This window comes from Chelonoidis abingdonii, chromosome 1, assembly GCF_003597395.2.
Source record: "Chelonoidis abingdonii isolate Lonesome George chromosome 1, CheloAbing_2.0, whole genome shotgun sequence".
NCBI lineage: Eukaryota > Metazoa > Chordata > Testudines > Testudinidae > Chelonoidis > Chelonoidis abingdonii.
The window spans coordinates 156,021,535-156,048,363 of record NC_133769.1 but is presented as its reverse complement, the minus strand read 5'-3'; the positions used below and the strand labels follow the sequence as shown (position 1 = coordinate 156,048,363).

At 41.7% G+C, this 26,829-nt stretch overlaps 1 protein-coding gene across 3 annotated transcripts in view; it reads right to left on the bottom strand.

Moving 5' to 3' along the window:
* Nucleotides 1-6,588: 6,588 nt before the first annotated feature.
* Nucleotides 6,589-26,829, bottom strand: part of USF3 (upstream transcription factor family member 3) — an 82,711-nt gene continuing 62,470 nt past the window's right edge. For all 3 annotated transcript variants that reach the window (XM_032773607.2, XM_032773606.2, XM_032773608.2), the window contains 3 exons: nucleotides 23,479-23,561; nucleotides 18,509-18,605; nucleotides 6,589-15,677 (listed from right to left, as the gene is read on the bottom strand). In XM_032773607.2, coding sequence (XP_032629498.1) covers nucleotides 9,220-15,677; nucleotides 18,509-18,605; nucleotides 23,479-23,561 — 6,638 coding nt within the window. In that variant the 3' untranslated portion in view covers nucleotides 6,589-9,219. The remainder of the gene's footprint in view (nucleotides 15,678-18,508; nucleotides 18,606-23,478; nucleotides 23,562-26,829) is intronic.

Genomic DNA, 26,829 nt, shown 5'->3' with positions numbered 1-26,829 from the left:
AGAAGCTACTTCCCAGTGGTTGCAGGGGGTATTTTATTTCCCCTACTTCTTGCTGGGCTTCTGTTCTTTTGTGTTTATAATCTGTTTGGAGTTTCACAAATGCACAAACAGTAAGATGTGAACAGGCATTACACTTAGGCATTGCATGATAGACCCTCAGTCAAGGAGTGCTAGGGAGGACTGATGTGAGCCAGCTGAGAAGTGCAACGAACTCTATAGGATACAGGCTGGACTCAGTATAGTCCAGAAATGAAACTTACATTATCCATATGTAGAAAAAGCAATCAGATCATCCAGGAGAATGCAGAGAAAAGGCTATGCACAACCACCAATGGAACGGGGAGACACACAAGAACTACAGCCAGCTGAAGACAGTTACCAGCAAGAGACAAGAGTTTATGTAACTAGAAGGGGATGCAATATTCAAAGAAAACTTAATTATCAAGGCTGAATACTAAGGAAAACTTCCTGAGAGCGAGATGCAGAAGAGAGGAAGGGAACAGTCTTCCAGGGGAAGAGGGAAGCCCCATTGCTTGGGACATTTAAAACTAGACTAAGCAAAGCATAAGCATACACATCATAGGAAACAATCCCGCCCTGGCCCTTAGAGTGGGAAATAAACAAGGAGATCCACTGATCTTTCCCATCTCTGATTTGCACGATTTAATGAGGATTCTGTGAGCAGGATTCTACAGTCAGAATGGCAAGCTCTGTTTGCTGTAAACATTCCAATCCAGCTCAGCTAAATTTAGGAACCAAATGTCAATCAAATATACTTTATCTCCAATCAACTGAGGTCCTTTGTGTGCAAGGTGCTTGTAGCAGGCAGATTTTCTCCACAACTTCAGCAACTGTGTTTGCAGCAGCAGCAAGCGAAAGCTGCTCCATCTCATTGCATGCTATTGCTGGAAGGCCTTGAAACCTCAGTCACAAAGGACTACTGCTACTAACAGAAACCAAACAGAAGTGGAAGAGCAGATGAGAAATGTAGTGCCTCATTCTGGTGCTTTCGCACTGGAGAACAGTTGAGAAAATCCATGGGTTTGCTACAAGTGAGCCTATGCAGCTGAAGTGGGGGTTTTTACCCATGAAAGCTTATGCCAAAATAAATCTGTTAGTCTTTAACGTGCCACTGGACTCCTGGTTTTTACAAGTGAGAGTGTCTCTAAAAAAATCACCTCTGGAATTTCCTGAGCTTCAAATGTTTAATTTTTTAAAAAAGTATTAAGAAACAAATTGATTTACAACTTCGTTTTTTCTAGAAACTTGATATACTCTAAACGTCGTCCAAAAAGAACATAGTACACAAACAGTAATTTTAATTTTTTTTAATAAAATACTATAATGTTCATATCTATACAAATAATTATTACAACCATTAAACAAAGTGTTACATTTAACAATAAAAATCTCAGAACTTTTAACAAGATCATGGTTGGGATATTTACACCTGAAAGCAACACATTTGTAAAAAGATGTCAAAATAAACAGAACAAGATCTTATTTACAATTGCAAGATGTTCCTGATCATGTTTATTATACATTTCTGCTCTGGAGTTCCTTTTTCCCTTACAAAATAGTAGTGGGAGTTTCCACTGGGACTATAACCAGGTAATAAACAGCTTGTAGCCGATTGTATACAGCAGAAAATTCTGGACTGAGTATAAATAAAAATATTATGTTATGGAAATCAAGAGCATCTTTGATTACTTTCCTGTGGTGAAATCCGTATTGGCATTCCTTCTCCCTGTGTTTGTGGGGAAATGGGTACAGTACATTATCATTTTAGTCATCCCCATGTTTGTGAGCTATGCAAGAGAATGGCATGACAAAGTTGGAGTCTATATTAAGATTGGGAAAATGGGACAATGTAGTGAGGGATAGCGAAATACCTAAACTTCTCTTATGAAGCATAGTTGTGTGTCCACACGAACACTTAGCCATTAAAGAAGGCCACCCATTTACAGATACAGTGCATTGCAAATGATAACTGTTCTATTATATTTACTCTATCAATGAAAAATGTGGTTATCTGCAAATAAACAAGTAATATATTGCTTTACAAGTTGCACACAAAGTAACTGTCATTACCATGAGTAGAAGGTTTTGTGACACCATGGCCTTGGCTACAATAGGCTCAGCTGTCATGGGTGTTGGGAACTGCAGGAGTGCTAGTGCAGATAGGGTATTGGCAGCAGCTGGCCTTCTGTGTGATGTAGACCTGTTCTGAGCAGCATTAGACAACATGGTGCTTAAAACACTAGCTCTCCTGCCCACGTTATGACCGAGAATGCTGGACCAGGGCTAGAGAGAGTTGGAAATATTACCAGAAAAACTGTGTGGACACAACTAAATTAATAAGGGCCTTTATACCATTTGACATCGAAACAAGCACTAGAACAATTTGGCATAAATTGATCTTACTTCTACACCCTTTCCTCCCAACAGTTTCAAGTCAAAGGAAGATCGATTTAGGACAAACCAGTTCTCCAAAAGGGGAAACGGGGAATAGAGAAAGGAGAATCACAGCTCTCAGTAAGTGTTCAGCTAAATATAGTTATACGGAAGCAAACTACAGAAAAATAGTCTGTTGGCCATATAGCCTCTGGACCTGGGTCAAGAATGGCTCGGAATAAGATTAAAGGACAACAGTAGGTCAGAAATAACAATTTGTGTTCTTTTCTCTGGGTAATCACTGGGTCTCTGGGATGCTGCCAGGCAACTGGCTTTCTGAAATTGCATTACAGTCACCTATCATGGTGGCAGCAGAGCACAGCTTTAAAGTGCAGTAGGAAATTCAGGCGGTACTGCTCACAGAGAATACCAGAGCATTTTGCAGAGATGTGTACTTGCATCTACACTGCAGTTTAGTGATCAAAGCAGAGGAATAGGAGTCGAAAGATTTGTATTCTAATCGGAGTCTGTTACTGCCAGACTGCGATCTTGGGCAAATCACTTCACTTCTTTATGCATGAGGTTTCTCTAGATACTAAAAATGGGGATAAATACTTGCTCATTTTTGTAAGACATTTTGAGACCAACTCTTTTGATGAAAACTGTTAAAGAAGTATTATTACATAGTCTGCTTCAAACTCAACCTGGTCCTACCCTGATTCTTCAAGATTCCTCACAGGATGCATGTTAAAAAGAGACAAACGTTGCACTAAAGTGGATGTGACCCACTCCCTATGTCCTTTAGCTATTGTTTGTTGAACTGACCTAGGAGAAGCTGAAAATTATACACAGTGCTTGCCAGATGTGGCAATACCATCACAGTGCGAAAAGAAGAAATAGTGTGAAGGTTCATAGGCTCCGAATTCTTTATTATTCTTCTTTGCTGTGTAAAATTCAGGTAATTCTGCTTGTATCTTTTCCCTTCAATAATAAAAAAAAGTAACCAAAATATAGCTAGCATCCTCTGACAACAAAATAGTGCTAACTCATAAGGAAGAAAAAATTCTAGTTTCAGAGGTATGGTGGGAGGAGAGGAATTTTTAAATTGATTCTAAAAATACTTTGTCTTTTTAATAGTCAATTGATACATAGTAGAAACAGATGCCAAGTGGCTGTTGATGCCATAGATATTTGATGAGGGGAACATTTGCCTGTAGAAATTTCTATTTATATTTTAACTGAACATGCTGAACTCATGTTGCTATTTAAAAAAAGGTGCTCTCAGTTTGCATAATGCCTCTGAATTTCTGGTCTTTAATGTACACTGAAGATATGTAATAATTATAAAAATAGAGTTCTCTGGTCAGTAGAAGTTATAGAAGCCCTTTTTCCAAATGGACTTGTCCAGAAAATAACATGTTGCAGACTTGCCTTACATCAAAGTCTTCCATTAATCTGAAACCTAAACATAACCATTTCAGTGTCAGAGAAAACAGAAACACTTGTTCCCACTGAAAGTACTTCAGATGTTAAGTCTTTCCTCTTGCCAATCCAAAAATGAACAGAAACACCTGCTGCCAGCTTGCACTGGAAAGAGTTTGTAGAAAGACCACACTTACCAGCAGCGCTAGTCCTTTCTCACTGTCACCTACACAGTCACAGTTTGGCCACATATATATATCTCCATCCAAGTGTCCTGGTCCTGTTATTTTAATCAAACTAACCTTCATTTGCAACAAAAACTGTAAAAAGCTATTTAATTAAATTGAAATCTCCTCTACTGATGAATGATGTTTAGTCCAGCAGAATCAACAAGGTGGGAGAAAAAGGGGGGATTGCTTTCTCTTTTGCATTTCTTCACATTATCAGCTTTAACCAAAACCACCTGACACCTGTGCATCCTGTGACAAACCAGTAGCCTTGGGTGTGAGCAACAAATAACAGAAAAACGTGCCTTAGGGGAGCCTGTGCTTTTAGGCTACTGGAGAAGATACATATATATTTACCTTAAGACAATATATAAAGCTTTAGGGCTTGTCTACACAGGGAAGCTATTGCAAAACAAGATAGGTTGTGAATTTGAAGCACAACAGCTACTCTACAGTAGCTCTCTGTGTGGACGCACACATTCTGCACTGAATTTCTTTTAAGCTAAACTGCCCAAAGGCACTCTTCAGTGCGGAATAAGAGCATATAGGCAAGGAGGTAGTTCAGAATAAGGATAACTACTCCAGGCTATGTCTCCGTGTATATAATCTTCTAGAGGAGTAAGATGAGAAATATCTTTTCATACAATGCCATCTTAGCACAATTAAAAAAAAAAAAGGGAGGGGTAACTTTTTAGTTTGTACTGGTGTCCTAGCCATTATTAAGCACACAGTCACCTGTCAAGACCTAGCACTTGGTTGCCTGTCCCAAAGGATCAGAACTAAGTTATGACCAGCCAATTCCTGTTGATAGATTTACGTTAGGGACAAACTTTCTTCTCGTTTTCACAGGTGTGAGGCCTGAGTAACTCAATGAAGTTACATTGTTGTAAATTTGGAATAAATAAGAGCACAATTTGGCTCTCTGCAATTTGGCTTTTGACTGCTGTTCCTGTGGATAATTAATCAAAGAACAAAAAACCCCAAAAAAACAGAAGAGGACCATGGGGAGGAAAAAGTAGATAGATTGATTTAGTTCTAGACTGCCACCTTAAAGTAGGTGAGATGGGCAGTAAATCCTTAATTCAGGCACTCATAAGGAATATATGTTTTGTAACAATCTAGCTGGTCACTAGGAGGTTGCTTTTAGGAAAACAGGGGCAGAGCCATTTCTCCAGGAAGAAAATGATGTGCCCTTTAAGAGGGAAATCCAGAAAAAGCTGTTTCAGGAGACCAGACAATCTTTCAGGCAAACAGGTCATCACTATGCTCCCATTTAGACTGATTAAGCAGCCAAACATTGACCTCCTTTTCAGAAAAAAGGTGGAGTGCAACAGAATGGCCAAGGGATATTTATCATGGCCCTTTCAGAAGAAGAGGGTCCATTATCAAGCTTTCTAGTTTGTTTTTATGCTACTCTGTTTCTTTTCACAGCAGTCAGCCAATTCTGATCTTACACAAACCATTAATATGCCAACTTTAATGTGATAAATGTCAGCAGGATAAGTTAAAACATCATTTAACTACCCTTAACTATTAGCATAATATGGCATTTTATATACATGGCTTACACTGGAATTTGGTTAGAGTTCAAAAGAAAGTATTATGAACAAGATGGGCAAAAGACAGATGGAATTTCCCCCTTCTGCACTCGCTAAGTAGTTTCTACAAAAGTCACTACAGAGTGGCACTGTGATTACTATCAAGTATAAAGAAGGGTAGCTGTGTTAAGTCTGTATCCACAAAAACAATGAGTCTGATGGCACCTGAAAGACTAACAGATTTATTTGGGCATAAACTTTCGTGAGTAAAAAACCCACTTCTTCAGATGCATAAATATACTGACACACCCTTCTCTTCCTGTGCCAGTATATCCATGCCTGTATCTGTATTTTTCACTCCATGCATCTGAAGAAGTGGGTTTTTTACCCACGAAAGCTTATGCCCAAATAAATCTGTTAGTCTTTAAAGGTGCCACTGGACTCCTTGTTGTTTTTATGATTACATAGGAACTACTGTGTTCTGTAACTGTACTGGAAGATTAAATTCTCTAAAGAACTTAAGTTACTTGATAATTACTTTTGAGCCATGTGCTGCAGGAATGTGTAGTTCCTGCAAAGTTACAGGGTCTTTATGTCACTAATGACACCTGTACTAATACTCAGACTATTGCTGTCATATGAAATGGGGCCAGTCTTTTCTACATTCTTTGTAGGTGGGCAGAGGGTGTGGGGGCGGAATTTAGGTTATTTGTAAAATTACAATGCTATTAGTTAACATCCATTCAGAATATGATACACAATAAATAAAAAGATTGCCCTGCATCCCCTGAGAAAAACACAGGACCTAATTTAACCCTGGTATAACTTCAGTGAAGTCAGAGTTATATGAATGATGAATTTGCCTTACTAATTTCAAACATTCACTTCAACTTTCAGACATCTCATGAAGCAATTGAGACTTTGTAGTGTGGAAACTGCAACCTGAAGCTGTCAGTTCTAGATGAATGCATGGAATGATGAGTGGGAATAAAGCAACAGCTCGTAACTTTTTATTTTTTTTTAATTAATCTCATTTTATGAACTGTGACCCAATCCTCCACTGCTTTGTCTCTTGTGTAGCCACTTACATTTGTGAGTGCAAAATACTACCACATCAGCATGGCTGTGTTTTACACTCACTTTTCACAGGTATAAATGCCTACATAAAATGTCTCAGTTCTCCTGACTTCATGAGGCAGGAGAACTGACTCAATGGCCCAATGGCACTGTTCAACATTATGGAACTTGTTCCATGGCACAAGGCAGCCCTCATTGGACATTACAGTATTTGAAAACTCCCGACAAACAGTGATTAGCTGAACCTCATAAAGCCCTTAGGATGTCCAGTTAGTCGCAAAGCTAAAACTTGTGGCAATTCCTACCCCTATCATTCTGCATAAACCAGTTTCCTCAGGCTGTGGCACTGACTTCTCATAGGTTCTACCTTTCAGTGTAACCTGAAAATGGAACAAAAACATAAATAAACTTTTGCGATTTTTATTTCATTCCTTGTTTCTGACAAACACTGAAACTTGAAGCACCAAATACGTTCAGTTCCCTCAAGATACTTCCCATTTGAATTAGAATGGGATTCCCATTTTGAGACAGAACCATTTCCCTTTACTTTAAAGGCTGAAGCACAGCCATTCATACCAGGACATATATAGTGTTACCAATGAAACCACCCTCAGGACAGATTATAGACACAGAGCCCGATTCTCATATACACTAAGGTCTCCTTACATTCGCGTCCACTTTAAGACTCCTTTACTCTGCCAGAGCAGTGCAAAGAGGCCTACTGTATATGAGAATCAGGTCGTCAGTCTACCAACAAAACTGGCTACATCCATGTGGGCCCACAGCTGAGGCTGAACAAAGAGACTCCTTTTTTCAAGCACATCCACAAATGAGAATGGGCTAGGCTGTGATGGTTCATAGGCACGATGGGGTGTGGCCTGGCCTACCCCATCTCTCAAGCATTTGGCAGCAGGCACAGGAGGAGGTCATGCTGCAGCTTTCAGGAGCAGGCCTATAGAGCACTAAACAGCTCAGTACACCTAGTGCTGCTTGAAGCATTTTGCCTGCACCTGGTCTGCACAGGAAGGATGCCTCAGAGAAACTCTGGCTGTTACCCCTCATTGTGGCCTGAGCATGATCCTATAGTCTAGGGAGATAGGGATAGGTGGGCTGGTGGAAACAAGAATATGAAAAGTCTGGAGTGATGGTTTTGGATGAATACAAAAAAGACTTCTGCCTTCCTTCAAGATAATTATGTTGCAGTAGTCACTAAATAAACACCACTTTCCTAGGTCCATCCTCATTTTCACTTAATGAAATCGGACCAAACAGTGTACAATTCTTTTGCAAATATTAAAAAAAAAAATCAAAACAAAATCAGTAAACATCTGTCCCTCTCGCCCTCTGCCACAAATCAGAAAGAATTTCCCTATATGCCATGCGTTTAATAATTGACACATTCATCTCTCTCCCCACACACAATCACACTGAGTTAGCTAAAAGGTGCTATTTAAGTGCAAAGTCTTAATATTAAATTAGGCCTTGATCCCGCCATTGACAGCAAGTGGGAAGACTGCTGTGTCCACAGGGAGCCTATTACCTTCAAGGGGATTCCACATAGGCATAGCAGTTTGCTCATTTGCTGTGAATTACAGGAAGGGTCCTTAATCCAAAGAATGGAGGAAAGCAGACACAGATACAAGGACAAGGATTACAAGAAAAAAAAAAAGACTCAAAGAAAGTGCTAAACAAGGTATAGGGAAGATACCTTGAGGTAACTTGTAGCATACAAACAACTGACAGATGACAAAAAACATGATGGCTATGTCTATGTTGATTACACTAAAAGGGGTAATAAATTATATTAAAAAAACTCTATACACAGTTCAGCAGGAGCTGATGCCGTTCCACATACAAATCTGAATAAAATTCTTCTCCACAGAAAGTGACAGCAAATCATGTTTTAAGGGAAACTGAATGTTTTAAAATAACAAATGTTTTACTGCTGCTCAGAAGCTGACCATGGAAACATACACACAGATTTTTATCTGATCAACTCAGCCTTAATTAGAATGTATATCACAAGCTTTAACAGACAAAAAGCCAATGTCTTTATCAACTAGAACTGGCTTGATACCAACTTGACTTAAAGACCAGGCATGTGCGAGGCTCTTTAAGATACTTTACAAAAAAACCCAAATTCTAAACAGTTCACTTTATCTTCTGGACAAGTTAATTAACCAAGAATTAAAATAAAATCTCAAGCACTTATTTCCTCCAGTCTCATCTCCCACAAGGCTAATCTTTTACTTGGTACTTTAGATCCAAGAGCTGAAAGTGTCAGTTATTCTGGAACGATCAGATTTTTGAATGCTGTAAAATCAACATTCAATATTTGCACAGCTCTAGGCGTAGCATTCTTACTGTTACTAATAAGAATTGCTATAGGCACTGGTGCTTAAAAGTTAGCAAGTGGGTGGATATACAGTATGTATATAAATACAGAAGTACCCACATATATACATACTTTTAGACAAACAGTGATGCTATGAATGGTCTCTTCAAGGATCCCTTTTTAATATAAGCATAACCCTTCAGACTAAACGTCAGTCTATCAATTTTCATACAGCTGAACTACAATCATGACCTAGAATATGGCTTATGTTGTGGGCAGGTCGGTTTGAGGATTGCTTGGAAGAATCTGAAGCTGACGTGTTTGCTATTGAAAGCAAAGGCGACATTGCCGAACCATCTGGAGGAAGAGCTGTGGCTATTTCTGGAAACAAAGATGTCAAGTTAAAATTGGATAAGTGTGATGTATTGGTCATGTGCATTGGCGGCATATCTGGGAGAAGAGGAAAACTTGGATGAGCAAAACCAACTGGTCTGGGAGGAGATAAAATGGATCCAAATCGATTGTTTAAACCTCCGCTACTGGGCTTTTCTGTGCTTGGATTAGGAAACATTTGATTGGGAAAGTAAGGGATAGAAATGTCATTGGACAGACTAGGATGGGCAGGAGAATAAGGCGGATAGAAAGATGGCAGTGTATTTTGAGGATCTACTGGGATTAGGGCTGGTGTTCGAGTGGCACTAGGCTGAGTAACCGGTGGAATGAAAGAAGTATTGGCATTTATTGGTGGATTCATACTACCCTCTGGAATAAAAGGGAATCCAAAATTTTGAGACAAAGCATGCTGGTCAGGGGCTGCATTATCATTAGACACTTGAGGGCCATCAGACATAAAACGGACAATGCTGCCTCTTTTTTCTATTGTAGATTGTTGGCGCCCAAGGATCATACTCCCACCGGTAGACAGGGGAAGATGGGGCAAACTAGGGTCAAATACATTTCCGTGTCTTTGATTTCCAGTTCGATTCCTTTCAGGCTGGCGGATTTTAGAACCACTATTATCCTGGAGAGGATGCCTTGATCGCTGAGTAACTGAAGAATTTGGCTGACGAACAGATGGTTGCCCTTGCTCAGCATTCCCATGAGAGATAGCAGAGTGGGGGAGAGCTGGCCGGACAACTCCATGCACGTTACTAGAAACAGGTGTATTCATGTGGCTCTTGCTTCCATGACTGTCAGTCATTCTCATGGGATTGGACTTCTGTACAGAAATATTTGGGCTCGTGTTTCGACCTTGAATATCTCCTGAGGAAGAAGAACTTGAAAAAGGAATATTTAAAGAACTATTCCTAGTATTAATTGTACCCATAGACATGTCACAACTTTCTCTATTCTGACCTTCACCATCTCGTCGAATGTGGACACTCTCTCGTGCTGGGGGACAATTATATTCAATTGTTGAGGATGCACTGCACTGCGTATTCCTCTGATGTTCTGAAATTGATCTTTGGCTTCCACTAACCTGATCTCCAAGATGAGGGGCAAGTAAACTCTGCATAAAACTTTGGTGGCATGTATTTTCATTCTCCCTTGGCGGAAGAGCATTTCCCGTTGGAATACCCCGAACCGGTTGATAGGGCAATCTCTTTTGTCTCTCTATGGGTGGCCCAGTATTTTGACTAATTCGAAAAGCTTGTGATTGCATGCCCCTGAGGGATGATACAGGGTTACCAATTTCACTATTTCTTGAGGCCTGTACATCAAAATTGCCTGTTGGCTGTTGGCTGGCACCATTTGGTTTGAATGTCTGACAATCAGAAAGTCGTTGAACTTCTGAGCCAACCGCATGGTCTACAGATATACGACTCTGCATATTATGAATTACCAAACCTTTATTCCTAGAAACATCAAGGTAACTTCTCATTTCAAGCTGGTCTGGAACCCTAGAGCCTTGAAGGGATATCCCTATTCTCTGTTCTGAATTAGAAGGCGTCTTCCCAATAAGTGCCTCTGCAGAGTAACTAGAAACTCTGTTTCTTTCTTGCCTGTGTGGGGCACAGGTCATATCTGATGGCCTGGTTACAATACTTGGCTGGGACACCATTTGTTGCTCCAAGCCCCTGGCGGTCAGAAGTCTCTGCATCTGATTATGTCCAGACACATGTTCGGATGAAACCCCTGAGCCCTGCTGTCTGTTGCCAACATCCTGTTGCTGATGATGCATAATATCCTGATTTAGATGGCTCTGAGGATGGTTATGATGGTTTCTGCTTGTTGAAGGGTTTTCACAGTTCTTTTCAGGCTGGGAAGCTCCAAAACGCTGCTGCATTTGCTGCTGTATTTGCTGGTGGTGGGGGTGAGGCTGTCCACTTTTTTGCCGAGTTTGATCATTTCCATGATGCTTCTGCTGTAAAGAAAGTTGACTGGCTTGGGTTCCCTGGACAAGGTTTCGTTTCTTTTGCATTTGCACCTCTTGCTGCATTGCCCTTTGTTGGTGGACATTGTGGGATTGAGAATGGACTGAGCTCTCTGCATGAGGAACATGATGCTGTAGCTGATATAAGTGATGCCTCTCTCTTAACTGTCCAGCCTGCTGTTGTTTTAAGTATGGGTGGTTACTGTGAAGATGTGATATGCCTTGAGCAGGTACATGTTGTATAGCTTGCAGATGCTGACCTCCTGCCTGACCTTGCTGCTCTGAAATGGATGGCTGAGAACTGCACTGAACTTCAGTTTGCCTCAAAGCAGAGGTCACAAAGTTGTTGTTGGATGGGAATAATCTGTTAAGACCGTCTGTGTGCCCTTGACTGCTCACTGTCACAACCGGATTGGATGAGTTGGGAGGGATCTGACTAACCAACATTTGAGTTTGGTCAGCAATACTGTCTGGTGTTCGGTTCGTCAATGCCACGCCTTCAAGCCTGACAGGCGTTGTCTGACACTGCTTCTGCCTCTTCGCTGAAGAAAGCAGAAGGTCCTCTTGGACAGCACGTTTAGCAGAGTCTTTGCGACTTTCATGGTTTTGCTGCTTTAAGTGTGGTTCCTGCATCTGTGGAGCCTGCATGGTGTTTGCCCTAATAGCACTCAGTTGATCTTGAGCATATTCAGTCATCATAGCTGATCCTGGAGACTGACTGACATATGAACTAGATGATATGGACCGAATCCCTGTGGCAGGAACAGCTGCTTGCTCTGAAGGCTGGGATAAACCTGAGCAACTTACAAGAGGGTGGATGATGCGACTTTGATGTATGAGATTATTTACACTTAAACTGGTTACATTTGTTGACTGGGAAGTTGAAATCTGTACAGTATTTGATGCTTCCACTCCTACAGAACAGCTTGGTTTTTCCACTGGTCTATCAACATTTGTTTGCACTGGATCCTGAGCATGGAATTTGTATGGTGCTGCTTCCAACGGTCCTACATTAGCTTTAACTGTTTGTGGTTTAAAAAGCTGCTGCTCGCTTTCCAAAGGTGCAACTTCAGAAGACTTAGAGGCAACATCCCTTAAGTTAACTTGTATTCCTCCTCCACTTTTTTCAAGGTTCTCTTGGTCAAAAATAGCTCTTGCTGCAAGAGCTACAATGTCAGTTTGCTCTGAAAAAGTGCAGCTGTTACATGTATTTGTTGATGTGCTGCTGGTAACATCTTCCCTAGATGTGTCTGGCAACATGGATGCAACTGAGAAGCCACGACTACTCCCAGAGCTAGTTGACATTGGAGAGTCCGCCTGCCTGCTAGCAATAAGAGAACCACTGACAACCTCTTGATCGGAAATGCAGGAATGATGTTGCATGAGAGCGTCACCGTCAGTGTTCATTAACAAAAGTTCCTGCTTCTCAGGCAAATCAATGTTTGATTTTATTGTTTTAGAGTTTTCTGGGGGGAAATCAGAATGTTCCACCTGAAGCGAAAAGGAGGGTTTTAGCATCGCTGTTCTTTCTTTAGTAAGGTCAGACAGCATTTTGGTTAGACCTTGTCCCTCTAACAAGTCTGTGGTTTGCATCACAATTGATGACACTTGCCCAACACTGCAGGTCTCTGAAATGCTTTCTGCCTCAGAAGCATGGTTTGTCGTTACACTGTTTTGTGGTGCAGATGCCCCAGAAACCTGAGAAATTGTCACGTGTGGTTCAGTAGCAGAGGACATTGAGATGCTGGTGGTAACACACGGTTTGGAAGATTCTGGCAACACAGAGTCAGGTAATGGGTTATTCTGAGATGTCTGCAGAAGAGCAGTGGAATCTTTGGAACTTGATGGAACTAGTACAAACTGTTCTGACATCACAGATTCTAGCGATGATGAACTATGTATCTCTGTTGAACTCAGCTCTGGTAAGCTCACCATCTGTTCAGAACTCAGAGTCTCTTTGGATTGACAGTCAGAAATGCTTACATCAGTGGGTGCTGCCATGCTGTTTGCTTGTGATACAGCTAAGGCTTGTGATACTACAGGCATGTTTTCAAGCAGTCCTTCACTATTTGAATGCTCTGCTGTAGCTTCCACATTAGTGCAATCAAGATTCCCTGCATCTCTGCAAGGAGTCACTGGACATGATGCTTTGCTGTTGGCTGCCAAATGTTTTTTAGTACTTGTCTTTTTGTTTGTCCTTTTTGATTTTATGTTTGATGGCAAACCAGCAGAAGCTTTTTTTGGAGAAGTGTTTATAGAATTAGAAGCATTGGATAACACTGTTGAACTTTCAGTAGCTATGGAAGATGCTGCAGAAGTTGGCAATGAAACACAGTTAATTGGGGCAATCTGGGTGCTGGCAGTTGTTGGATTAGTAGGCTGACTAAGGGACAGCTGTAAACAGCTTTGCCCAGCCATTTGTGATATGCTCTGATTGAGGTTAGCTAAAGCACCAAATGTATTGAGGGCAACATTGGTATTCGGATCTTCGCTAGTGGTAGGTTGAATAATTTGCATAGGGGCTTGATTTGAAGCTCCAGATGAGGACATCATAGGTTGCAATGCAAACAGCTGTCCATTTAAAGAAATAGTCTGAGGCTGTTGTTGATTTGACATTGTAACTGAAAAAGTTTGTGTAGCGCTAGAAGATGGTAAAGAAGGTGGTCTTGGTAATATATGGACAAGATGTTTCCCTCCAAAAGTTTGTGGAGCAGAGGTATTTTGCACAGAGTTGTTAGAGCTTGCTATTGGACTGGCTCCACTCACAGGAACTCTGAGAGAACCAGGGGGTTGAGCAGAGAGGAGAGGAAGAGAATTCTGATTAGCTGCTTGTATAATTACAATTTGTTGACTAACAGTTTGGCTGGGGACTTCAGCTCTCACCACTGGGGGACATGGCGTGGTGTTAGGAGGCTGCAGAATTATGACATTCTGATTAGCAGGTACCGCAGTAACAGCTGACCCAATTGTCTGAGCCATTTGAATTACCTGCATAGCTGAATTCAATGGAAAGATGTTTCCAGCAGGCTGTGTTTTAACCTGTGGCTGAGTGATTAATGGCTGCATAGGTACAGATGGGCAAGAGGGCAAGGTAACAACAATTTGTTCAGCTGCCTGCCCATCTCCAGGCACAGAAGTATTCAAACTGATGCTTGGAGCTAAATGTCTGTTCTGGGTGGAAGATATGGTACCAGCACTATTAACTGGCTCATTTAACAATGCCGTCATAACACTGGATGGTGTCTGGGTTAGTGGCTGAACAGTGTTTCCTGCTAGCTGCAAAGTAGTCCATGTGGTTTGTGTGATTCCAGCTGAAGGGATCCGTGTAAGGCTACTCATGTTTTTCAAATCAGAAGTGCCAACACCTGAAGAGCCTGAAAAAGACCAACAGTTGTCTAATGGACCAGCAGGCAGTGTGCTTATTGCTGTTACAGCCTTAACGGTTTCTATTGCAGAAGTCACAGGCATCCCAGCACTACTTAGTGAGTCTGTACTTTTGAGGATGTTTACTGAAGAGAGGCTATCCACAACGGAGAGTTTCACAGATGGGGTACAAGTGATATCAGTTGCTGAAACGACAAAACTGTCTTGAAATTCATTTCTAGGACCCTGTATGCTTGAAGGGGTCACGTTCACCTGTTGAACTTGAGAGGCCTCTACGGTGGTGTTAGAAGGAATGCTGATGCCATGCATGATAGTTTTTTTCATTAACTTGGTGCATTCTTGTCCATTTTTAATTATGGGGACATTTTCATCATTCTGTGGTGTGCTACTTGAGGAACACTGTAATTCTTGTTCTGTCCCAGACTGAGAAGCATTCTGTGAGCTTGCAGTAGCAGAGGTAAGCATGTCCTGCTCATTCTCTGAGGTGGAAAGCTCAAGAATATTCTCAGCAGGAACTGGTTGATTGGACGCCAATGGAGAAACTGTGGTCTGAGACCATGGCTTGTTTTCTGTGGGGTAAACACCAGAGATGGTCACAGGAGTCACTAAATTGCAAGTTCTCTGAACTGGTACAACATTGGCTGTTTGTTTTTGTAAGATATGACCAACATTAAAAGTTATTCCCTGGACAGATGCCCCCTGGTTATTTCCACCAGGTTGACTCCCATTCGAATAGACGATGATGTTCTTTTGAACCTGATCGCTAGGAATAACAACAGAGACCTTTGCACTTTTGAGATTCCCTTTCCAGTGAATTGTGGGATCATCGTACAGGCAAATGTCATTTGCTTTCAGTAGTTCTATGTATCGCCCATTTTCCTTCTGGAGTTCATCCAACTGTTTCCGGAGCTTTTTTATCTCTTCAGCTGCAAAACAGTGAGAATACAACTTTACAGTGGTGTCATTACAAATGCTGGAAAACATTATTGTCATCATGTGATTTGGGAAATAGACTCTAAGTGTCACTGTAATAAATTGTCAATATGACATGTTGTCTCTAAAACCCATACTTATAAGGGCTTCTAAGTACGGCCAAGTCTCTCCTACGGTATGGCATCCTACCATTAGTAATGTCACACCAGAGCACTCAGTCACTGTAATAGACAGATATATTTGTTTTTCCAACAAGGCCATCTGTTAGTGGACTAAATCATACTGGAAGTTTAGGACACTTGATGAAATTCTGTAACAAATGAAAAAAGCATTGGCACATTAATTTGTCTTTTCTCTTGTGGCCAAACACCTGTACTGCATTTATATTGGTAACTTCATTGGTATTCTCTTGGCTTTCCAGTTTATTTTTACATTTTATTAAATCCTCTGTAATATTTACACAGAAATGGGCAAGAAAATATTTTTGCAATGGACCTAGGGAAAGGTGTGATATCTAAAATTAATTTTAATTCATTTTTAAAACTGACTATATTTCAAGTTGAAATTGTCCCTATAGTTTGTGCTTTTAAAGGGCTAAACAGAATCACAGACCACAATAAATTACAGTAAAAGAATGGCTCAATGGTATCTGTTACTGTTTTATAGTGCTTACTTTTAATAAGGTTGCTCTCGAAAGCAAAATATTTTAACATGATTTTTGGGGGGCGGGTCCCAAAAAACATGCTATCAACTTTCAAGATACTTGAGAGTAAAGAGGCAGCAGCCCCAGAGTAGCCCCCACAACCCATGTTTGTAATTAGATCACTTAATTCTGAAATTTGTGGGAGGTTTTTCCATAGATTCCAAGGCCAGAAGGGACCATTGTGATCATATAGTCTGATCTCTTGTATAAAACAGGCCATAGAAAATCCCCCAAAATTTTCCTAGAGCATACTTTTTAGAAAAATATCCAATCTTGATTTAAATATTTCCAGTGACGGAGAATCCATGACAACCCTTGGTAAATTGTTCCAACAGTTAACTATACTCACTATTAATAATTTACATCTTATTTCCCTTCTGAATTTGTCTAGCTTCAGCTTCCAGCCATTGGATCATATTATAAAACTTTCTCTACTAGACTGAGGAGCCCATTTTCAAATATTTGTTCCCTAGGTAGATGCTTATAGCCTGTAAATGAAGTCATCCCTTAACCTTTTTGTTAAACTAAACAGACTGAGCTTTTTGTGTATCACTGTAAGGCAGGTTTCCTAATCCTTTAATCACTTCCGTGGCTCTTCTAGGAACCCTTTCCAATTTATCAAGATCCTTCCTGAACTGAGGACACCAGAACTGGACACAGAATTCCAGCAGCCAAAGAGCCAAATAACTTCTCTACTTTTACTCAATATTCCCCTACTTATCCACCCAAGAATCGTATTAGGTCTTTTGGCCACTGCGTTGCATTGGGAGCACATGTTCAGCTGATTATCCACCATGACCTCCCATATCTCTGTCACAGTCAATGCTTCTCAGGATAGAATCCCCATCCTGTAAGTATGGCCTACATTCTTTCTTCCTAGATGTATTCTTTACATCTAGCCATAATAAAATGGACATTATTTACTTGTGTCCAGCTCAACAAGCGATCCAGATTGCTCTGTATCAGTGACCTGTCCTCTTCACTATTTATCACTCCTCTAGGTTTTGTGTCATCTGCAAACTTTATCAATTATGATTTTATGTTTTCTTCCAGGACATTGATAAAAATCTTCAACAGCATAGGAGCAGGAACTGATCCCTGCAGGACCTGACTAGAAACACACCTGTTCAATGATAATTCCCCATTCACTGTCACATTTTGAGACCTTTCACTTAGCCAGCTTTTAATCAATTTAACGTGTGCCATGTTAATTTCATAGCTTTCTAGTTTTTAATCAAAATGTCATGCAGTACCAAGTCAAGTGCCTTACAGAAGTCTAAGTATGTTACATCAGTACTATTACCTTAATCAACCAAACTTGTAATCTTATGAAAAAAAGATACCAAGTTAATTTTGCAGGACACATTTTTCATAAATCCATGTTGATTGGCATTAGTTACATTACTCCCCTTTAATTCTTGATTAATCAAGTCCCATATCAGCTGTTCCATTATTTTGCCTGAGATCAATGTCAGACTGACAGACCTATGATTACCCAGGTCATCCCAGTTACCCATTTTAAAAAGACTGGCAAAATAGTAGCTTTCTCTGGCCTAATTACTCTGGTCTATTAAATTACAGGTAACAGATGTGAGGGCAGTCAAATTAAAACAACTCAAAGTGGAATCTGTAGAAATAATTGCATTAAGTTTAAACTTATCAATGACAATATACCATGATGGGGATGCTTCAATTTGCTATAGTTAAATGCAAGAATATGCCACAGGGCATATGCCTCAACTTCCTTGTTTTCAAGTTACCTTAAGCAACCATTTATCCTCTCCAACCCTATAAACTCTTGGGATTCCCCAGTTTGTTGATCCAGCTGAAGTAAAGAACTGCTGTTTCATTACTAGTCTCACTAGCCAAGCAGGACAGGAATGAAATGCATAATGAATTCATTAATGCTCCAGGGATGAAGCTGCTGCCTTGCAGCAGTGAGAAAGAACACGGGATGGGAACAATGGTGATGTCATGTCACTATGCCACATCCTCACTGGATTAGTAAGGAGAGGAGAGTATTAATACACTGTTGTGGGAAAAACCAGTGCACCCAGTGCCACATTACCACAATGGAAGAGAAAGGGAAATTCAAGAACCTTCACAACATTTCATACTTACCTTGTTCATTGTTCCCTCCATTCAACAGGAGTTCATCATTTTGCCTTTTCATTTCTGTTATATATTTAAAGGCCTGATCCAGGATCATGTTCTTACTCTACAAAAGAATGTGTGTATGATTAGGGAAAAAGATCTAATCAATTAAACTTTTAAAATCAAAAGCAGACCTATTAGTGACATAACTTTTCAAACCTGGGATTTCAACTGGAATGTTCATTTGGGGGGGGAGGAATAGCTCAGTGGTTTGAGCATTGGCCTGTTAAACCTATGGTTGTGAGTTCAATCCTTGAGGGGGCCACTTAGGGTTCTCAGGCAAAATCAGTACTTGGTCCTGCTAGTGAAGGCAGGGGGCTGGACTCAATGACCCTTCAGGGTCCCATCCAGTTCTAGGAGATAGGTATATCTCCATTATTTATTTATTTATTTTACTTTTAATTGTCTGACATTTTTAATTATTTCCTATGTATTTTCCTTCCAAAAAGATTGGTTACTTTCTTCACAGTATGTGTGGTTCTTTGGGATGCTCTGTCCACATGGCGTCCACTTCTGTTGACATGCAACCCATTCCTGAAATAAAATTCTTTTTGGTTAGCAATGACCACTGGGGCCATGGCTGCGCCATCAATGTCCTTGTACCCCTCCACTCCAGGGAATAAAGAGCAGAGTGGGCCCAACTGTTCCTCAGTTTCTTTGATGATACTGAATCCTACAGCTATAGGAGTCTGTAGAAGAAGGGAAGGAGGGTGGGTCATGGAATCCAAGTGAACAACACATCTTGTAAGGTAAAGTAACTGTTTTTAGAGTGATTGTCCAGATGGATGGCAGTTCTGGTGGCTTGCAAGCAGTGATCTCATAGTTAGAAGGTGGGTGCTTGGAGTCCTATTTAAATAAGGATTTCAGGACAGTTCTGTCAAAGTGGGCATCTGATTTTGAAGTCTCAACAAAGGAATAATATTGGATAAAAGTAAGGACTGATCCCCATGTAGCCACCCTGCACATTTCTGAAATACAGGTGCTTCTCTGAGAAGCAGCAGAAGCTGTCTAAACCCTGGTGGACAGATCCCTAAATGATATAATATAGTTAGATACCCACTTAGACAACTTTTCAGTGATAACGGCCTGACCTTTAACCCTATCTCCGAAGGCTACAAAGAGCATGGGGAAGCTCCTGAAGGATCTTCTACTATGTCCAGGTACTATGAAAGAGCCCTGACCACAACAAAGAATTTGCAGGTTTGGTTTCTCCCTGTTTGAGTGAGGCACAGGAAAAAAAGGTGGGAGGTGAATCAACTGATTTAAATGAAAATCTGAAACAACACTGGGCAGAAACTTGGGGTGAGGCCTAAGAGTCACCACGTCTTTATGGAACATTGAGTAATGTGGACCAGTCGGAAGAGTCTGAATTTTCCCTATCCTACAAGCTGACATTATGGTTACTAAAAAGGCAAACTTCATAGACAGAGGGTAAAAAGAGCAGGTTGTTAGGGACTCAAAAGGGGGGGCCCCTTTAAGCCTATTAACACTATGTTGAGGTCCCAGGAAGGGGAGGGCTGAAGGAAACATATGAATGAAATCCTTGAAGAATCAAACAACTGTAGTGTGGGATAATATGGTATGACCCTGAATTGGACGATGGTGTGCAGGTATTGCTAAAAGCACTCTTATGGAGCTGACAGATAGTTTTGAATGTTCTAGTGCTAGCAGATAGCTCAGAATAGCAGAAACAGGGGCTTTCATGTGAGTCAGAAGACATTGTCCTGCCCAAATAGAAAACTGCTTCCATACCAAAATGCTATATACCAAAGTGCCCTGGATTTCAGCTAAACAGCTTCTTCTGCAGGCAGTTAATCAGACAGCACACAGGCTGTCAGATGTAATCATGCTGGATCTGGGCATAAAATCTGACCTCCATTTTGCAAAACAAGTTAGATAGACTAGGCAATATGATCAGAGGCTATGTTGACATGTTCACCAGATCTGAGTACCAGACCTGTCTGGGTCAAGTTGGGCTGAATCTTGTCTGAGTTTTCTCAGAACACTTGGTATTAATGGGACTGAAGGGTAGGAATACATGAACGCTGGAGCCCATGAGAGGACAAAGGAACCCAACTGGGAGCCTAGGCTCGAACTCTCTCTAGAACAGAATGCATGGCATTTCTTGTTCTGGTCAGTGGCAAACAGATCTATTTTTGGGCACCCCCGTCTGTGAAAGATGCTCGGTAGAACTGAGTCTTTGTCAGTCTACTCGAAGTTGGCTGTGAATTCTCTGCTGATCTGATCTGCTAGAGCATTTTGCAAGCCTGGAAGATGCAGAGCCTCTGACGTGATTTGATAATGAATGCACTAGCCACAGTGACAGATGGTTTCTTGGCAGAGTGGTCATGACCATGCTCTTCCCTTGTCTGTTGACATAATGCATGGCTGTGGTGTTGTCTGTCATCACCTAGAATGTAGATCCCTGTAACAAGAGCAGAAATGCTATTCATGCTAGACATACTGCTCTGAGTTTCAGGACATTTATGATAAGATGAGCTTGCACGGAGGAACGGGGGAGGGGTGGGGGGAACACACACGACACAACACCCAGAGGCTTTATGTCTGAAGTTAGTCCAGATGAGCTCCTCATCCCAGTAAGCATCCATCACCAGTATCTTGGTAGGCAGAGGTGCAGAAAAGAGTACTCCATTGCACCCGTGAAGCACACCTTTCCACCAGTCCAATGAGGAGAGGACTTCTCATGGGAACTTCACAGCCATGTGGTGCCTGCTGGATAAATAGCTGCTGGATAGTCTGGTATGCTGTGTGACATTGATGCAGGAGGCCATGTGACCCAGGATTCTAAGGCATGCTCTTGCAGACATCTCTGGGTGAGCCTGCAGATGACTGAGGAGACCCATTGTGGTCTGGAACCTCTCCTGCATGAGATAGCTGACTTCAGAAGTAACACAGCTCCTATGAATTATATGTTTTAGATCAGTAAAAGTGTGAATTTTTCTTTGTTAATCTTGAGCCCCAGTGTGGTAAAAATCCCTAAGATCATACAAATCAAGTTGGTCAACTTCTGAGATGATTTTACCTGGATCAGTCATCCATGTCATCTTATGTGGCGTGCAATGACCTTTACATACTTGGTGAATACACTCAGTGTGGTGGAGAAACCAAAGGGCAGGACCCTGTATTAATAGAGAATCCCACACTTTGAATTTGAGGTTTGAACTTGATGGACATTATTGCCCAGGAAGGGGTGGGACTTTAGAGGAATCTGACTAGAGGGCTGGGCCTGAATGCAGGAGACCACTAGAAAAAAGCCACTGGGGTGCTCTGGGATGATAAGGCTGCTACAAAAGGATAAGTTCAAGGTTACCACCCTGAACCTGCAGTGAGAATGAATCTGATGAGATGTCTCAAGTCTAAAATGCCTGTCTCTCTTTTCTTTGGGTCTAAACAATAATGAGAGTAGAACCTCTGATCTCTGAATCTGAAGGGCACCTCTTCCAGAAGGGAGAGCAACTCCTGTTTTAACAGTATCTCATGAGAAGGGTCCCTGAAAAGGAAGGGTGAAGGAGAATGGAGGCTAGGAAGGGACTGGATTTGGACAGAAAACCCCGTTTATAATTTCCAAGAATCTGCAGGCCTGAAGTGATCCAACCACCCCTTCTCCCTGTCCCCTGACTGCCCCCCCCGCCACCCCATCCAACCCCTCCCTCTCATTCCTGACTGCCCTCCCAGGACTCCTGCCCCTTCCAACCACCCTTTCTCCCTGTCCCCTGACCGCCCCCTCCAATCCCCCCTCTCATTCCTTACTACCCCCGCCCCGAAATACCTGCCCCATCCAACCACCCCTTCTCCCTGTCCCCTGACTGCCCCTGGAAACTTTGCCCCTGACTGCCCCCTTGCCACCTCATCCAACCCCTCCTCTCATTCCTGACTGCCCCCCCGGGGACGCCTGCCCCATCCAACCACCCCTTCTCCCTGACTGATCCATCCAACCCTCCCTCTCATTCCTGACTGCCCCTCCTGGGATTGCTGCCCCCATTCAACTCCCCTGTTCCCTGCCCTCTGACCGTCCCGTCCTCTATCCACACCCCTGCCCCCTGACCTCCACCCCACATTCCCCTGCCCTCTATCCAGCACCTCCCCCACCCCCTTAATATGCTGCCTGGAGCACTAGTGGCTGGCGGTGCTACAGCCACGCTGCCCAGAACACCAGGACAGGCAGCCGTGCCACCCAGCTGGAGCCAGCCATGCCACTGTGCAGCACAGACACCGGGTCAGGCTGGGCTCTGCAGCTGCGCTGCCCCAGGAGCTCGCAGCCCCGCTGCCCAGAGCATTGCGCCGGCAGCAGAGTGAGCTGAGGCTGCGGGGGAGAGGGAACAGCAGGGGAAGGGCCAATGGCTAGCCTCCCAGAACAGGAGCTCAGGGGCTGGGCAGGAGGGTCCCATGGGCCGGATGTGGCTCGTGGGCTGTAGTTTGCCCACCTCTGATCTATATCATTTCATATCTCACACAAGCACTTTTCCCCTTACCTAGATCTCTTTGCTTCCCTTCACTATTATTATTTAACAAAATAAACTACTTCATGACCATTTAAATAAAAGACTAAAAAATAAAAATATATAGAACTGTATTTGCATCATGTAGCAGGACACTGAGCGAAGACATGAAAGGGGCAGGCACGGGAGAATGTCTTTCATGTGTCAAACCCAGACCACTCCTTCAGAGTGATACTGAATTCGCTTTCAGCTGGGAGATTCATGTTTCAAAGGACTGCATTCAAATTGTCCTGTAATTTCCAAGGGCATTTCCATCACAATAAATTTGTAAATAAGATTTTCATCCAGATTTTCTCATTGTGCCTCCTGTATAAAACCTGAAGCAAGATGTATCCCTGTGTATTTACAGCTGTTAAGAACCAGGAACAAATGAACACCATTTGGGAAACAGCTGTGCACATTTAAATGTCCACTTACTTGCTTAAGTGCTGGGGAACATGGAATGAGCTCTCCAATTCGGTTTATCCCAGCATTGATCTTCTTCTTTCGATGTCTCTCCACTAGGTAAAAAATAAAACGCATTGTCACTGGGATACTCAGACCAACACACCGACTGTACACCTGCCACCAACATGTGCACTCATAAATGTATTACTTTATGCTTATCACAACCCTTACAATGGAGTTCAGCACCAAGAACTAAAGGTTCTGAAAAACAAAAAACAAAAAACACCTTAACTGTTGAGTTCTCAGACAATGGAGTTTGAGGGCTGTGACAGAGAAGGGGATATTTTAAAAGGTGAGGATCATCAGGAACACTCAGTGAAAGCAGTGACATATATAACACTTCATATTTTTATAATGCTTTTCAGCTGAGAGTTTCAAAGGTTGAATAAGCATCTTGAAGTTGAGTAGTAATCATTATTTCCATTTCACAGATGGGCAAATTAATCGGCACAAAGACACACAAAGAACTAGTTGCAGAGTGGGGAATGAAACCCTGGTCTCCCACTCCAGTTCTCAGTCCCCAAACAAGAAATAGCTCTGATCTTCTGAGGCTGAAGCACCAATTCTATATGCTGTTGAGTGCAATAGAACATAGAGAACATAGTTCAGGCTTTGGGCATGTGTATCATCTTCCAGGACAGCAGTTATGGTTACAGCAGGGTCTAGCTATGGGTGGCAGTGAAGGACTCACCAAGAAAATATTTTATGAAAATGTTTCTACTTTATGACTCTTTTGGGAGAAGAGAAGAAAAGCCTGAATTAGTTTTAGTCCTCTTGTGGCGTGGTTAGTCTCCATGCAACACTTTAAATCATAACAACTGTGGTTAAGAATTCACTAAGTGCAGCTATGCAAGCTCACAAAGCTTTTGAGCTTGATCTTTTCAAAGCTTGTTAGCCTCTTCCCCCTCCCAGTGCAATCAGATGCCTTCAGATGATGTTCATCCACATGGTAGCATGGTTGAGCAGCTGCTTTTGCGGCTGATTCCTGAGATGTTTTGGTCTGTTACTCAGATCAAAGTTGACAATTGGCATACAGCTTTTTTCCAAAGAGAGAGAGCGAGTTGCTGACATGACATGTTCCACAATTCTTTCAACTGGCAAATCACCAACCAGAATCCACTCAGATTACCCAAGTGGCAGGCCAGCATGCCTTCATCATGGCAGGAATCAACATCTGCTTACATTTCTTGTAACAGGCCACCTTACAGTGGAGGTGGGGGAGAAGAACAGGAATATGTATGTAGGCAGGTTTAGCTACAGCTATGCATATTTACTACAAATGGAACAATATATTAGTTCTACCATATCCATTTAAGATGAGTGAATTCATAATTTTTTAAAAATTGCATTTACAGTTTCAGCATATCAGTAACTACTGACACAAGCCCATAGAGCATATTTACAATTTGTATTACAGTAGTGGCTAAAGGTCTCCAGTCTTGGGACCAATTATGCTAAAAAAATATCCTGTTCTAACATAGAATAAGAGAAAGCCCCTTCCCTGAACAGCTTACAATCTAATCAGAGCAGACAAAGGGTGGGAGAAAAAATATTATTATTATTCATATTTTACAGATGGGGAACTGAGGCACAGGGAGTCATAGGCACTAGTTCAGCAAGGTACTTAAGCATGCGCCTAAGTTTAAACACGAGTATTTCCATAAGGTACCTTGCTGAACTGGGATCTACGTGACTTGCCCAAGGTCACCCAGCACATATGAGGCAGAGCTAAGCCCTGATCTCCTGAGTCCCAGTCCAATATCTTAACAACAAAAGACTATCTTTCTTTATAAACAGTGAATGCAAAAAAGGAGATCCTCAAAGAGATAAAAGACCTATAAATGAACAGATTACTATAGATCAAAACAAATAGATTGATTTTCCATAGTATAATTTCTTATTCAGAAAGCAGATATTGCAGGCATATATTCTAGAAGCTATTTAATTATAATATAATATTAACGGTGTAGCTTATTGTGACCCCCCTTCCCCGGTATACAACATGAAACTGTGGGACCACTGTGACCCCTTAACTCTCCAGCCTGGGCTGTCTCTCACATGCTTTGCTACTGACAAGCAGCAAACCCCTCCAGGTGCTGTGGTCACTCAAACAACAACATGCAGGAACACACCCAGCTAAGTTGCATGAATGCTCTCTAAGCCACTCAAGAAATATACATGGGGAGACAATGGCAAATCCCCCCAGCTCAAGACAGAGACCATCGGAAGGCACCGCTGGGGTGAGTCTGCACACTTACACCCCCTCACCTGGCATATTAACCTTTCTCAATAAACAGATGATAGTAAAGATCACTGTAAGTGTGAAGGATTTTGCTGAAAGAATTGCAAGATAGTCCTTATTTGGGATACAGGACAGCTTGATATTTTTAAGTAGGAGATTAACCTCTTTAACATATTTTTTGACACAAAATTACTTAGGTCCTTCCACTCCAAGTCTTCAGGGATATTCAGAACATGCATAGCAGATATTGGTAAAAATTTTCTAGGACTGAAACTTTCCTATGAAACAATATATTGTCTAGTCTAGTCGGCACATCAACAAGGATCCTTTGGTGTTCTTTTATTTAGTCTTCACGTCTATTTTTTTGACATTTATTAATATTCTTTTCAGATGATTACCCTTCTCTCTCTCTCTGTCATACATTACAGATGATTGGTGAAATCCTGGCATCATTGCAGTCAATGGAAAAACACCCAGTGACTTAGAGAGGCCATGATTTTATTCAATAAATCTAATTTTAAACTCAAAATAATCAAATAGGGCATCTAAACCTTGGAGCCCAGGAAAAATATTTATAACCCTAAACTCAGAAGTAGCAATGGAAACTAAAGACTTGTACCAAGTACTTTTTCAGTCAATTCAATACTTCGTACACTGAAGAAGATAAGGCTGACCATCGGGGGGCACTGGGAGGCAAGGACGGGGGGGGGGTATTTGGAGCTATGGTCTCAATTTCAGCCTACCTGATCACAAAAGAATTCCTCAACCTAATTTTTTTTGCTTGTGTTTGTAAACAAATAAACTCTCTTTTCAAGGCACAGGAAAAAATAATAGAAGATGGGGGATCTTGAAATCAATGGGAATTAGGCACCTAGGCATTTCTGAAAATACCGGTCAGAACAAATGTGCATCTTTAGGCATCAAAATACCTTTCACATCTGGCCCAAGTGGTCTGAGTCATCCCAGACTTAGGGCTTGTCTACACTACAAAATTAAGTTGACTTTATCTAATTCAACCTCGAGCCCCCGAATTAATGAAGTTGATTGTGCATGGCCACACCATGCTCAGTCTCGATAGA